This window comes from Danio aesculapii, chromosome 22 (assembly GCF_903798145.1).
Source record: "Danio aesculapii chromosome 22, fDanAes4.1, whole genome shotgun sequence".
Lineage (NCBI taxonomy): Eukaryota > Metazoa > Chordata > Actinopteri > Cypriniformes > Danionidae > Danio > Danio aesculapii.
In genome coordinates this window covers 3844601-3859600 of record NC_079456.1, presented here as the reverse complement: position 1 = coordinate 3859600, position 15000 = coordinate 3844601, and the positions used below count along the sequence as shown (strand labels likewise).

The 15000-nt window shown below is 37.2% G+C and overlaps 1 protein-coding gene across 2 annotated transcripts in view; it reads right to left on the bottom strand.

Annotated features, from left to right (window-relative positions):
* Positions 1-12326, bottom strand: part of ftsj3 (FtsJ RNA 2'-O-methyltransferase 3) — a 27990-nt gene extending 15664 nt beyond the window's left edge. For both annotated transcript variants that reach the window (XM_056447344.1, XM_056447345.1), the window contains exons 1-10: positions 12172-12326; positions 8643-8748; positions 7953-7999; positions 6433-6512; positions 5872-6166; positions 4021-4136; positions 3247-3351; positions 3051-3151; positions 697-783; positions 470-613 (exon numbers count right to left, since the gene is read on the bottom strand). In XM_056447344.1, the coding sequence (XP_056303319.1) occupies positions 470-613; positions 697-783; positions 3051-3151; positions 3247-3351; positions 4021-4136; positions 5872-6166; positions 6433-6512; positions 7953-7999; positions 8643-8748; positions 12172-12238 (1148 nt within the window). In that variant the 5' untranslated portion in view covers positions 12239-12326. The remainder of the gene's footprint in view (positions 1-469; positions 614-696; positions 784-3050; positions 3152-3246; positions 3352-4020; positions 4137-5871; positions 6167-6432; positions 6513-7952; positions 8000-8642; positions 8749-12171) is intronic.
* Positions 12327-15000: the final 2674 nt, after the last annotated feature.

The following is a 15000-nucleotide window of genomic DNA, read 5'->3' as shown; positions in this document are numbered from 1 at the left end:
TGTATTTTCTATCTATTATTTATTATTATTATTATTATTATAAATCTATTGTTTATTAGTTTATACAAATTAGTAAAAAACTAAAATGACAAAAAAAAAAATTATTAAAGTGAAAATAGGATAAAATCTTCACTATATTTCCATACATTAAAACAAACTGTTGTCTTGTTATGGCCATTTTTGTTTTAGTGCTTTAAAATATCAACACTCTTAGGTAAAATTGCGCATTGTTGGGTTTACTCTTATAAATGTAGGCTTTCAGCTGTGACATTTACATAAATTAATTAACATTATCTACACTAAACAGAACTTCAAGTGTAAAAACTGGCCTGAAGCGGTTTTAATTTACTAGGACTGCATCAATGTTAAGCTGCTTTGACACAATCTACATTGTGAAAGTTGCTGTACAAATAAAGAAGAAAGAAAATTCACTTAACACTAAAATAATCATCAAATGCTGAAACTGTACCGTTTGAGTTCAGCAAACTCTTCTGCTTTCAGCTCCGTTAGCTTCTTCTCCATCGCCTCATCTTCATCTTCCTTCTCTTTCTTCTCTTCTGATTTCTTCTTCTTGCTCTCCTTCTCATCGGTGTCGCTCTCCTCATCATCGGAGCTGAAAGCCCGTAAAAAATAAACGGTTAATAATTAAACGTGCGTATATAATTAGGCATCAAGCATACCGTTACGATTGCGTACCTCGCTTCCTGATTAAGTTGTTTGGCTTCCTGTCGCAGCTTCTTCGCCAGGAACTTCCTCAGCTTGGATCTCCATGACAACAGCAGACTAACATCAAAAACAACAATACAACAACCAATCAGAATCCAGCTCTTCATATATGGTCATCCTTATAGATGCAACAATCAAAAAGCCAGAATTCTCATTTATTTTTATTTGTTTGGTTTATCATCCGATTTGCTTTTAAACTTCTTCCATGATTTCGATTTTAAGTTAAGAAGACTGTTCGGATCAGACTTTATGTTTTAATTGGCTTGGATTTTTAAAGGCCGCAAAAACTATTTTATGCATCATAACTTCTCAAAGCTAAAGTCAATTTTATAAATATTTTGGAATTACATATTAACTTGGATATCATATAATTAAAAAAAATGTAAATAAAAAATGAATGCGATAGTTCTGCAATAGCAGTTCTGAATGCATTTAGTCTTTTGCAGTGTTGCATTGTTAGGCGCTGTGTCAAGATAAAAAAAACTTACTTTAATTAAAGAACTTTTGCACTCAGAGGCGCTCATTACTGTTTGTACCAAAGCAGTAGACCAATCAGAAAAACTTGGGAGGCAGGGCAAAAGATACAAGAACTCAAGATAAAAGAACACGAGATAAAAAGAACTTGAGATAAAAAGAACACAAGGTAAAAAAACACAAGGTAAAAAGAACGCAAGGTAAAAAAAAGAACACATGGTAAAAAGAACATGAGGTAAAAAAAGAACACATGGTAAAAAGAATGAGATAAAAAAGAACCAGAGGTAAAAAGAACGCGAGGTAAAAAGAACGCGAGGTAAAAAGAACACAAGGTAAAAAGAGAATGCGAGGTAAAAATAATTAAAGGTAAAAAGAACGTGTTAAAAAAATTGCGAGGTAAAATGAACACGATAAAAACTGGAGGTAAAAATAAACAGGTAAAAAGAACACGAGATAAAAAGAACTTGAGAGGAAGAACAGAAGATGTACTTGAGGTAAAAGAACACGAGGTAAAAAGACCACAAGATAAAAAGAACTCGAGTGAAAGAACATGAGATGAAAAGAACTTGAGGTAAAAAGAACACAAGGTAAATAGAACTAAAGGTAAAAAGAACACAAGATAAAAAGAACTCAAGAAAACAGCACAAGATAAGAACTCGAGATAAAAAGAACATGAGATGAAAAGAACTTGAGGTAAAAAGAACACAAGGTAAATAGAACTAAAGGTAAAAAGAACTCAAGAAAACAGCACAAGATAAGAACTCGAGATAAAAAGAACATGAGATGAAAAGAACTTGAGGTAAAAAGAACACAAGGTAAATAGAACTAAAGGTAAAAAGAACTCAAGAAAACAGCACAAGATAAGAACTCGAGATAAAAAGAACACAAGATAAAAAGAACATGAGGTAAAAAGAACAGGAGATAAAACAACACATGGTAAAAAAAACACGAGGTGAGAAGAACACGATAAGAACTCGAGATAAAAATTTAAGGTAAAAAGAACATGAGGTAAAAAGAGAACACGATAAAAACTTGAGATAGGAACTAAAAGTAAAAAAAAAAAAACGAGCTAAAAAATGCAAGGTATAAAGAACTCTAGATAAAAAGAACACAAGGTTAAAAAAAACGCAAAGTAAGGTCTCGAGATAAAAGAACACGAGATAAAAGAACAAACTTTTACTTGCAGTGGCACTCACTGTTTGTACCAAAGCAGTGGACCAATCAGAAAAACGTTGAGGTGAGGCTAAAGATAAAAGAACTCAAGACAAAAGAATTTATACTTTTACATGCAGTAGCGCTTAATACTGTTAGTACCAAATCAGTGGACCAATGAGAAGAACTCGGAGGCGTGGCAAGCACTGCAAGCTTCTGTTTACAGTAGCAAATTGCTATGACAGCGGTTTATCTAATTGCAACATGGTGGAGAAGGTGCGTTCTTGAGGTATAACAAACAATATCCTGCTGACAAAGTCACATTTTAGAACGTCAATAATACATTTATTATTACACTAGACAATAAACGGTTCAAAAAGTAATAATGAATAAATAAAAAGACAAAGCTGAAGTCAACATTTGAACATTTTTATTTACATTTTGTCCAATAAATGCTTCTTGATTGAAGAATTTTTAGATATTTGGACTAAAATCAAGACAAAAAACTTAAGTAAGAAAAGCCAACACGTCACCACTTCTGTTTACAAACATGGTCACACTGCCCAATACCAGCCTGGCATATGGAATACTGCACTTTTGCCAATTTTCCCATATGTATCAATCCAGATCATTCTGAAACTGTCGTGTAGACATAAAACTTTGTCAAAAATGCAGAATAAAAAGCCTCAGAGACTCACCGCAGCTCCTTACGGCCCAGAACTTTCACATCCGAGCAGCACTCTCTGATCTCAGCGGACGTCAGGGGGTGAGACTCCAGCAGCGGGTCATCAAACGTGATCTAAGGACACACACACCAAACACACACACAAGTCAGGAGCTGAAACACATGCTGGATCATGCATACAGCTGAAGGTGGTTTGATTTTGTCCATACTTCATTGGCTTTGCTGAGGAAATCCACAGGGTTTTCTGCCTTCAGGAATTCAGTGATGGTGAACTTGTGGTAGAGAGTGAGATCGCCATCACTGTAGCCTTCAGCCTGAAACACAAACACACACAGATCAAGCTTGACATTATCACTGCTAATTTACTACATCTCTGCAGTGAGGGTTTTTTAACAGAAGTCAGCCTAGTGAAGGTTTCTAGTTTCCTTCACCAAACTAGAATCTTGGCTCCATGTGGTATAGGTAAGAATAATAAAGTTTATACAAAATAAATGCAAAGTAATTAAAAGAAATATCACTACTACTTTACAATATTCATTTATTCATTCATTCATTTTCTTTTCGGCTTGATCCCTTTATTAATCTGGGGTCGCCACAGCGGAATGAACCGCCAACTTATCCAGCATATGTTTTACACAGCGGATGCCCTTCCAGCTGCAACCCATCACTGGGAAACACCCATACACTCTCATTCACACTCATACACTTTGTACAATTTAGTCTACCCAATTCACCTATACCATGTTTTTAGACTGTGGGGGAAACCGGAGCACCCGGAGGAAACCCACGCGAACACAGGGAGAACATGCAAACTCCACACAGAAACGCCAACTGACCCAGCCAGGGCTGGAACCAGCGACCTTCTTGCTGTCAGCAGATGTGCTACCCACAGCGCCATAATATATATATATATGTGTGTGTGTGTGTGTGTGTGTGTGTGTGTGTGTGTGTGTGTGTGTGTGTAAAAACAATATAAGACATACTTTGGGCTTCTTCATGTTCACCAGCTCTTTGACGGTCTTCACTTGCACATCCACCTCTTTAAAAGCATGTTTGGGGTCGAAGAATTTGTTGTCAATTTTATCCGGAGCCAAAAAACCTGAAGGAAAGATAAAAAAAAAAAGGTTGAATCCTGTTTAAAACTGGATGAAACGACAAAATATTTCTACATAGAAACAATACAGAATTAGAAAACGTCAAACTGGAATACAGAAACAAAAGATACAAACAAAATGAAAAAGCTAGAACAAATAATAGAAGTTTGATAAATAAAAAAAAACCTTCAGAACAAACAAGAGAAATTATAATATAAAATTATATATAGTTTACATAATCAATACAACAATTAAATGATAAGTAATTTAATCTTTGTACTACATGTTTGTTATATTTGTATAAATGCACACATTTATGTGGCAGCAGCTCAATGCATTTAGGCATGTAGACATGGTCAAGACGATCTGCTGCAGTTCAAAGCGAGCAACAGAATGGGGAAGAAAGGGGATTTAAGAGACTTTAAACGTGGCATGGTTGGCTGGTCTGAGTATTTCAGAAACTGCTGATCTACTAAGATTTTCATGCACAACCATCTCTAGGAAATATCCAGTGAGCGGCAGTTCTGTGGGCGCAAATGCCTTGTTGATGTCAGAGGAGAATGGCCAGACTGGTTCCAGTTGATAGAAAGGCAACAGTAACTCAAATAAGCACTCGTTACAACCGAGGTCTGCAGAAGAGCATCTCTGAACACACAACACGTCCAACCTTGAGGCGGATGGGCTACAGCAGCAGAAGACCACACCGGGTGCCACTCCTGTCAGCTAAGAACAGGAAACTGAGGCTACAATTCACACAGGCTCACCAAAACTGGACAATAGAAGATTGGAGAAATGTTGCCTGATCTGATGAGTCTCCATTTCTGCTGCCACATTAGAATGGTCGGGTCAGAATTTGGCATCAACAACATGAAAGCATGGATCCATCCTGCCTTGTATCAGTGGTTCAGGCTGCTGGTGGTGGTGTAATGGTGTGGGGGATATTTTCTTGGCACACTTTGGGCTCATTAGTACCAATTGAGCATCGTGTCAACACCACAGCTTACCTGAGTATTGTTGCTGACCGTGTCCATCCCTTTATGACCACAGTGTCTCCATCTTCTGATGGCTACTTCCAGCAGGATAACGCACCATGTCATAAAGCGTAAATCATCTCAGACTGGTTTCTTGAACATGACAATGAGTTCACTGTACTCAAATGGCCTGAACAGTCACCAGATCTCAATCCAATATCCTCATCATGGAGGTGCAGCCAACAAATCTGCAGAGACTGCTTGATGCTATTGTGTCAGTATGAACTAAAATCTCTGAGAAATATTTCCAGTACCTCGTTGAATCTATGCAACAGAGGATTAAGGCAGTTCTGAAGGCAAAATGGGGTCCAACCCAGTACTAGTAAGGTGTATCTAATTAGTGTGTGTGTGTAAATATATAGATATATTACAATCTACATGTAAATACAAACTTTTGTTTTGTATGTGATTACTCACCATTAATCATTAAACAGCACTGAAACAAAACACTAGGCAAAACAACATACAAATATAAGACTGAATTCTGAAATGAAAAGGCGAACAGCAGACAGAAAAAAGCACACAAATGAAAGACAAAAATAAAATAATTTAAATAATATAAAAATATAAAGCTAAAATAATGCTGGTGTGTACCATACTGAACTGTGTAGAGGAGTTAAATAACATTTACAAACCTTTAAGAATATTTAAATGTAGAAATTAAATCAACAAATAAACGAAAAGGAAAGGAAACGACAGCTAGCTTTACCTTGGCAGACAACGAAGATCTCGGCGGACTCGTTCCTGGAGGCCTGAGGTTTGGTGGCTTGGACTTTCTTGAAGAACTGCTGGAAGATCCACATGAGCGGCTGGTAATCTTTAGAGCGGAAAACTTTGGTGATAAACGTGCCGCCCTTCGCCAGGAACTCGCAGGCCAGCTTCAGAGCCATCAGCGTCAGGTTGGCTTGAGAGAAAGCGTCGTGTTGCCAGTTCGCACCAACGTTTGGCGCACCATCATTAAGAACCACGTCCACCTTCCACGTCTGCAGCTCCTTTCTCAGAGCCTGATGGATAAAAAAAAAAATGTTCATGAACAAACAGAGCCACTTTCATCCCCAATCAAATACCTTTATATTAAAACATTGAATAATAATGGCGTAATTAATCCAGATTTCAGATTTAAATAGTGTTTTTACAGTTTAATATTCACTCATATCACACTTTGATCAGAATCTACTTTGCATTTGTTCAGTCAAACTCATTCTGTGTTATATTATTTATGTGACACGAGTCTGCATTTTCAGCATCTCATCATATTAAAGCTCATCACCTGTCTGCACTTATCAGTGGTGATGTCCTCCTGAAGCGTGACCACATTCGGGATGGGTTTAATGGGCACCAGATCCACACCTGAAACACAAAAAACAGCATGAATAACACTGAAATCTCAAACACAAACAGCCACAGGGTGCATATACAGGAATCAGAGAGTCAAACTCAATACCTTTTTAAGAGACCCATTATGCCCCTTTTTACAAGATCTAAAATAAGTCTCTGGTGTCCCTAGAGTGTGTGTGTGTGTGTGTAGTTTCAGCACAAAATATTGCACAAATAAAGTTGTATAACTCTCTGAAACTGACCCTTTGATCCTAATTGTGCCGTTTTGCTGACTGTCGCTTTAAATTTAAATGAGACTGTTCTCTTTTCAGAAGGGGGCGGAGCTACAAATACCTGTGTCATCATAGCGGCAGATTCAAAAACGAGACTGGCATCCGATGCTAATGAGTAGGCCCACACGAAATCTGCGCGCGCAGAATCCCGCAGATTTTTAGCCCATCATTGATTCTGTTTATTTACTTGAGTAAATGTGTGTAAATCTATATTTATTCAGTTTTTAAATTATTTACAGTGATATTACTGACTAATATGAAAATGTTCATCTGATTTATGTACAATACAGTTTGTACAGTAATAATTTCTGTATTTTAGTAGATATATTATATAGAAGACTTGCTTTGTTTACCAAATAAAGTGGATCTAATTGGATTTGCACTTTAATCATTAAAAGTTTAAAAGATATTATTATTTATTTCACATATTAAGGTTTTAGTTTTGATACTCCCAAAATAATTCAGCAGATTTTTAGCAAAATTCTCAGCAAGAAATAGCAAAAAAATGTCAACAGATTCCGTCTGGCCCTGCTAATGAGGGAGAGATGGTCATTAGTGGGCGGAGCTTTGCCCCTCTGATGACACGTACAAAAGGAGAATGTCAATCAAAGTGTTTCTGCCGACTGTTTTTATCAAGTCTGATTATAAATAATAGATTTTATACGTTTACCATTAGAAGCTGCTTATATTCACACACTGCTGACACACAACTGTGTTTAAACACCTAATACAACTGATTTTTGCATAATAGGCCCCCTTTAAGACTCTTTCCACATGTTTTAAGACCTCATCGTCACTTTAGGTTTCAACCAGCAACATTGGCGACATTTTAACTTCTAAACACTGATTGTAAGAAACTAAACAGTAATATAAAACAATCATATACTGAAATAAATGCTAATCCAGCAGGGGTTGCCAATAGATCAGCAGGAATAACAGTGTTGCTTTGGTTAATGAAGTAAACAAAGCAGCGTGACGTCAAATCAAGCAGGATTTGATCGATTTTATGAACTACACAACATGCCATCATTCGTAGGTTAAATTCAGACAAGCTTTAGCTTTCTAATATTTAATTTAATACCTTGTTTAATAGCATGTATGACTTTTTACTGCTCTTAAATTTCACTAAACTGACTTTTAATACATTTTAGGACCTCTCGAACACCCTTAGCAAACTCACCGATGACGAGACTGGACACCGGCATGAACTTAGAGGCCACCTGGAGCCTGAATGAAGGATAGAAACAGGTTAATTATGCACAATATTAGGTGAAATGCATTGCAAATAACACAAGTTTGTAATCCGATTACTTTTCCCATGTAACTAGTAATGTATCGTATTACAAGCCAAGCCTTAACTAGACCTGCCAGAAGAGCTAAGCTGAGCCTAATCATAAACAAAACACCAAGTAAACATTCATTTATTCATTCATTCTCCTTAGTCCCTTTATTCATCAGGGATCACCACAACGGAATGAACCGCCAATTATGGCAGCATTTTTACACAGCGGACGCCCTTCCAGCCGCAACCCAGTACTGGGAAACCCCCCATACGCACTCACATTCACACACACTCTCATACACTAATTTAGTTATTGCGAACCACTGAGGCACTGTTTGATCATAGTTTGGGCTAGCTGTAGATGTGTCTGGAAGCAACTCGTAAGATTTTAATGATATTTTAGCTAAATGAACGAAAATAAAGAAAATGACTCGAAAAAAAGATTCGTTCATCTAACGAGACTCAAAGGTCTGAGCCAGTAAAATGATCTGAAAAGTAGTAATGGATGATTGTAACGCAGCATTACTTTTAAAAGTAACTTTCAGGAACACTAGCTATTAGATCATTAGCCGTCATGTTTTTCCTCACCATCCTCCAGGCGCGGCGCACAGATCCACCAGAGCTCGAGCTTTCTGGAGAAACTGGAACTTTCGATTGAGCTGGATGAGTTTAAATGACGATCGGGAGCGATAACCTAAAGAAACACACAAACAAACACAAGACAAGCGAAATACTCATTATACCACAGTGCTGTCAAATGCTTGATTCTGATTGGCTGATGAGCATACTAAGGAGTGCTATTATTTTTATATAAACACACAGCTAAAGTAGCTCCAGCAGCTAGGGCTGGGCAATATAGAAAAAGATATATACATCTAGATATTGTCAATGTTTTTCCGATATTCAAAATAGATCTTGATATGTTTGCATTTGCTTTTAAACAACAGAAAACATGATTTTCTTGTGCCCCCGTTATAAAAAATAACTATTTAGAGCAGCTACTGTTCCAGAGTAAATAAAAGGCAGGCAAGTTTATTTATATAGCACATTTCATACACAGTGGCTATTCAAAGTGCTTTACATAAACAGGAATAAAAAAGTATAAGAAAATAACAACAATAAATAATAAAAATGATTAAAAACAGATTAAAATGTGTTAAAACAGGTTATAAAAGAATGAAAAAGAAAAGAAAGACATAAGTGCGATCTGTCGGACGTAGCACAGTGCTCATTCAGTAAAGGCACAGCTAAACAGATGTGTTTTCAGTCTTGACTTGAATGGGCCTAATGTTGGAGCACATCTGATCATTTCTGGAAGCTGATTCCAGCAGTAGGGGGCGCTGTTAGTAGCTGAAAGCAGATTCACCCTGCTTTGACTGAACTCTTGGAATTTCTAGTTTATACAAACAAATACAAATTACAAATACAAAAAAAAAACAAATACGAACAAAATGTTTAGTACAAATTTAAGCAGGTGAAAAATCAAGACCAAGTGTTCACTCCAAGGTTATAATAGTTTTGGATTTTTCATTATTTTCAGTTTCTATTTCGTTTTGACTTTTTGTTTTCAAATTCAATTAGTTTTAATGGGTTTTTAGAGGGAGATTTAGTAGTTTTCATTAGTTTCTGTCTTTTAAAATGACTTTGTTTAGTTTTTATTAGTTTCGGTTTTAGTTTTTTTATCTAAATAAGGTTATTTGTTAGGTGCAAGATTCAAAATCAGCAGAATAAATATTGTATAGTATAAACTCAGCCATACATTTTTTGAAACCTGTATTTAGAGGACACATGAACAATCATCTACCACTACCATCTACCCATCCTCAAATTTAAATACAGCAGCCCACAAGACAGCAGCCTCAAGTAAAATATGTGTGCAAGGCTGCTCTGAGGTTAAATACACAGCAGTGATGTGAAGTTCAGATGTTTAACGCGGATGTTTGGACTCAACATACCAAAATTATGTAGTCGGCAATAGTCATTTCAGTCAGTTAAAACATCACCATGATCTGAAAAATGTCTTACAGTAAAGTTTTGCAGCCCAAATGAATCATGATTCACCTATTTAAATTCCATTACGATTTTCTGTTTTGATATAAACTTATGTTTTTCGCCAGATCCTCTAATTTAAACCCTCGGTTTACCCGCGCTGCAGTTGTTCAAGTTTAGCTCAGTCACAGCAGGCTGTCATGTACTGTTTGTGTTCGGTTCACTGAATCACGCATGCGCAGTATTATTGGTTCACCGCTTCTCAAATTTGATCTCAGTGTAACGTTACTGTTCTAATAACTGAATGAGAGTATATATTGGATTATTTCGAGTCAAGACGGGGGTATTAGGCTTGCTAAAAAGTAAGTAGTTTGTGGATAAGTGCTTACTAGAGATGTGAATCGTTTCAAATGATTCAGTTCGTTTTGGTGAACTAGTTCAACGGTTCACTTAGAAGATCCGGTTAAAAAGATTCGTTCACGATCGCGATACAGAAATAAAACCCATCATTGGGCACAAATGTGTTAAAGTAATAGTTTTAAGTCCCTGTAATGCTGTCCCCGTGCTGCTGTTATGTCCACTCATTGTTTTTGTCACGGGAGCAACAGCGAGGATGACTGAAGGAGATCCGGCTCGATCTGGCCAATGGCAGCAGGACTACAGGACTACACAGACTACAGACTCTGAGGTGCTGTATGGGTCAAACACCTGCAGCGCGAATTAGATTTACTTCTAAACGGCTTACATTAAGATTATGTATTAAATACATTTACAAAGATGAAAACGAAGGAGATTTTTGCTATAATTTTAGTTAGTTTTGTATGTTCACAATACAGTTTCAGTTAATTCTAGTTTTTTTTTTTTAACTCTTGTTTTTATTTTTATTTCAGGTAACGACAATTACTTAAAATTTTAGTTTTCGTTTTTTCGTTTGTTTTCGTTAATAATAACTATAATAACCTTGGTTCACTCACAGTAAAAACGGTACCAAAAAGCTTGGGAAAAGTGTGGCTGTTTACAAGTGTGGAGTCCTGTGACTCCCCAGATGGAAACTTATGTGTTGGGTTTACCTTATGATTATAGTCATTGAGCGTCCACCAGTTCCCGCCTCTGAATGAGCGAGTTTGAGCCACTTGTACATTAAGGTAGTGTTCAGAAAAAAACAAAACACCCACGAAGAAACTCGACACATAGGAACATAAAAACCTGTCAGCTAGCGTTTCAGAAGTGTTATTGCAGAGCAACACATGCAGCACACAGAAGTATAAATGCATGGCTACACGCAAGGCAGCACCGTGGGTCACGACAATCACTCCACACAGAAGTATAGACCAGCCTTAACGTACAGCCTCACCTCATGTCTCTATTGCACATGGTAATGCTTAAGGGGGACGTAATATTGGACACTCGCTGCATTCTTTTGGGAAAGTTTACACTTGAATTTGAAATGTGCGATATTTCAAAATTTTACATCGTCAACAAAATTATTCCGATATTATCGCTAATATTCGTCGCATTACAGCTCCATATGCACTTTAGGTATACCTTATTTCCTTACAATTTAATGGCCCATCATCAATAATTCCTTCCTTATACTCAGTTCTGTTAAATGCTTGATTCTGATTGGCTGATGAGCATTCTAAGGAGTGACGTTGTTATATTCAGATAAACGCACAGCTAAAGTAGTTCCGGCAGGTTTTGAGCGCATTACAGCTCCATATATCACTACACAGAATGATTTGAGATTATTTTGAATGTTTTCATAGCTATAACAGTCAAAAATCACATCAAAACACAACAGTAGGCTTTGGAGGAGAAACCAGTGCTTCACGGGAGCAGTTTGAGGACAAAAACCTGACAAATGTCTGAAATACAACATCCCAACAGTTATATAAACCGAATAATGCAGTCAAGGCGTTGAATTAGTAGAAAAAACACAGAATAATTAATTCGTCAGTTATTCCTTTCGTAAATCATTACAATAGCTTTGTTTTACTGTCAAGAAAAAGATACATGATATAAATACCGCTCGTTATCATAAGTAATGAGCGTCTAAAAACAAACTGACAACACGTAGACTCGTGATTTAACGCACATGCACGTCAATGTTCGTGTTTACGCGACTCACCTGTTTCTTTAGCGAGATGGTAGAATTTGTCCTTTCGGGTTTTTCCGACTTTCAGTTTTTTACCCATGGTTTCTGTGGTAAATTGCGAGTTTCTCCGCTGTATTTGGACACTTCACGCCCTGTCGCGCTGGAGACTGGAGCCACACGTGTGTATTTCCGCGGCGCCGGGAGATGACGTCGCTTGGTCAGACTTCACACTGCTGTGGAGGTTTTTCCAACAGGAGTCTACTCCAGAGGTAGGGAACCTATGGCTCTGGCGCCACATGTGGCTCTTTGACCAAAAATATGTGGTCTCTCTTCAATAATATTTTAAAGTTAAAAAAATTATGACTCATTATAAATCAGTAAAGAGACTAAGCCGAAAAAAGAAAATGAATTAATTATATTCAAATATTTTAGTCCTGAACCTTTAATGAGTGTTTTATTAATAATAATAATAATAATAACAACAATAATAATAATTAATTTTTAAATTCAAATGCATATATATTTACTTACATTTATTTATATATTTATATAGATATATTTATATCTGTCTTAAAATGAGTGATAAAATACAATAATATTTAAAAAATAATAAACATTTTTGTATATATTAATGTTAATAAAATGTAATAAAGTAAATCCCTAAAGTTTGCAACGTTACTTTTTAATGACGTAATTATGATTTACTCACACACACACACACACACACACACACACACACACACACACACACGGAGAGAAATAAAATCGAGTTTTATTGTCATAGGAATAACAATGTTTAAAAATCTCACATAAATATGATTACTTGTAATTTTCTCAAACAGAACCAACACTGTCTCTCTGTATATATGATATATATTTAAAATACAGTATTAGTGCATTATCTGGAGGAACAAGCAAGGAACAGGAACCAGCAAACCACACAACAGATAAGTGGCATTTATTACTAATTTTTATTATATATATGGAGCTTTTGTCCTATATATTTCATCATTTTATTAAACTGATTGCATAATATTGCATTGCCAGCAATATAAGCATTCATTCATTGTGTAAATATGCAAACGAAGTGGGCTCGTTGCTAGAAGGGATACAGCTGCGGCTATAAATTGACAATAATTATTTACATTATTTTTTAAATTAACTATTTAATTGTTGTGCTGTGGCTCAGTGGTGTTGCCTCACAGCAAGAAGGTTGCTGATTCAAGTCCCGACTGGGTCAGTTGGCATTTCTGTGTGGAGTTTGCATGTTCTCCCCGCTATAGAAGAATTGATTAACTAAATTGGCCATAGTGTATAAATGTGAAAGTGTATGGGTGTTTCCCAGTACTGGGTTGCGGCTGTAAGGGCATCCGCTGTGTAAAATATATGCCAAAATAGATGACAGTTCATTCCGCTGTGGCAACCCCTGATAAATAAGGGACTAAGCTGAAGGAAAATGGATGAAATTGATTAAATTATCCATTATTTGTATTTTAACTAACGTCTACCCCTACGCCAACCCTCACAGTAATGTCAAACCAGTAATTATACCGAGTATTAATCATATTATTTACTTCTCCTGCCCAAATTAACTCAGCTCTGTGCCCACCTCTGTCTGTCAGTGGATCAACAGCTTCCTAACGGACAGGCAGCAGCTGGTGAAGCTGGGAAAATTCTCATCTAGCATCCGCACAATCAGCACTGGCGCCCCCCAGGGGTGTGTCCTCTCCCCACTGCTCTTCTCCCTGTACACGAATGACTGCACATCAAAAGACTCCTCTGTGAAGCTCTTGAAGTTTGCAGACGACACCACACTTATCGGCCTCATTCAGGACGGTGACGAGTCTGCTTACAGACAGGAGGTTAAGGAGTTGGCTGTCTGGTGCAGTCACAACACCCTGGAGCTCAACACGCTCAAAACAGTGGAGATGATAGTGGACTTCAGGAGAAACCCCCCTGCTCTCCCCCCACTGAGCATCATGGACAGCATTGTGGCAGCAGTGGAGTCATTCAGGTTCCTGGGCACCACCATCTCTCAGGACCTGAAGTGGGACACTCACATTGACTCCATTGTCAAAAAAGCTCAACAGAGGCTGTACTTTCTTCGTCAGCTGAGGACGTTTAACCTCCCAAAGGAGCTGCTGAAACAGTTCTACACCTCCATCATTGAATCAGTCATCTGCACATCAATAACTGTCTGGTTTAGCTCAGCTACTAAATACGACCTCCAAAGACTACGTCGAATAGTTCGGACTGCTGAGTGAATCACTGGTACAACCCTTCCTACTCCCCAAGAACTGTACTTATCCAGAGCGAGCAGGAGGGCTGCCAAAATCACTCTGGACCCCTCACACCCAGCACACTGCCTCTTTGAACTGTTACCTTCTGGTCGACGCTACAGAGCACTGCGCACCAGAACAGCCCGACACAGAAACAGTTTCTTCCCTCAGGCAATCCATCTCATGAACACTTGATGATAATAATTGTGGAACCAACATCACTACTGCTATACACTTTTATACACATATACACTTATTTAACAACAAACTTTACATGCCAATTTGCACATAGTAGCTTAACATATAACGTTGTATATAGTAATAAACACGTACATACACTTGTCAATCTGTATATTTGCACTCACTACTTACTTCTATTTTAAAAAAAATATATTTATTATCTGTTTTTTGTCCTGTCTCTGTAATGCTGTTGCACTGTAGAAGCTCTGTCACCAAAACAAATTCCTCGTATGTGTGAACATACCTGGCAATAAAGCTCTTTCTGATTCTGATTCAGTTGTATTTTATTAAGATCTACCCCCAACCCAATCTCGCAGTCAATATTAATTATTGTTGCACAGTA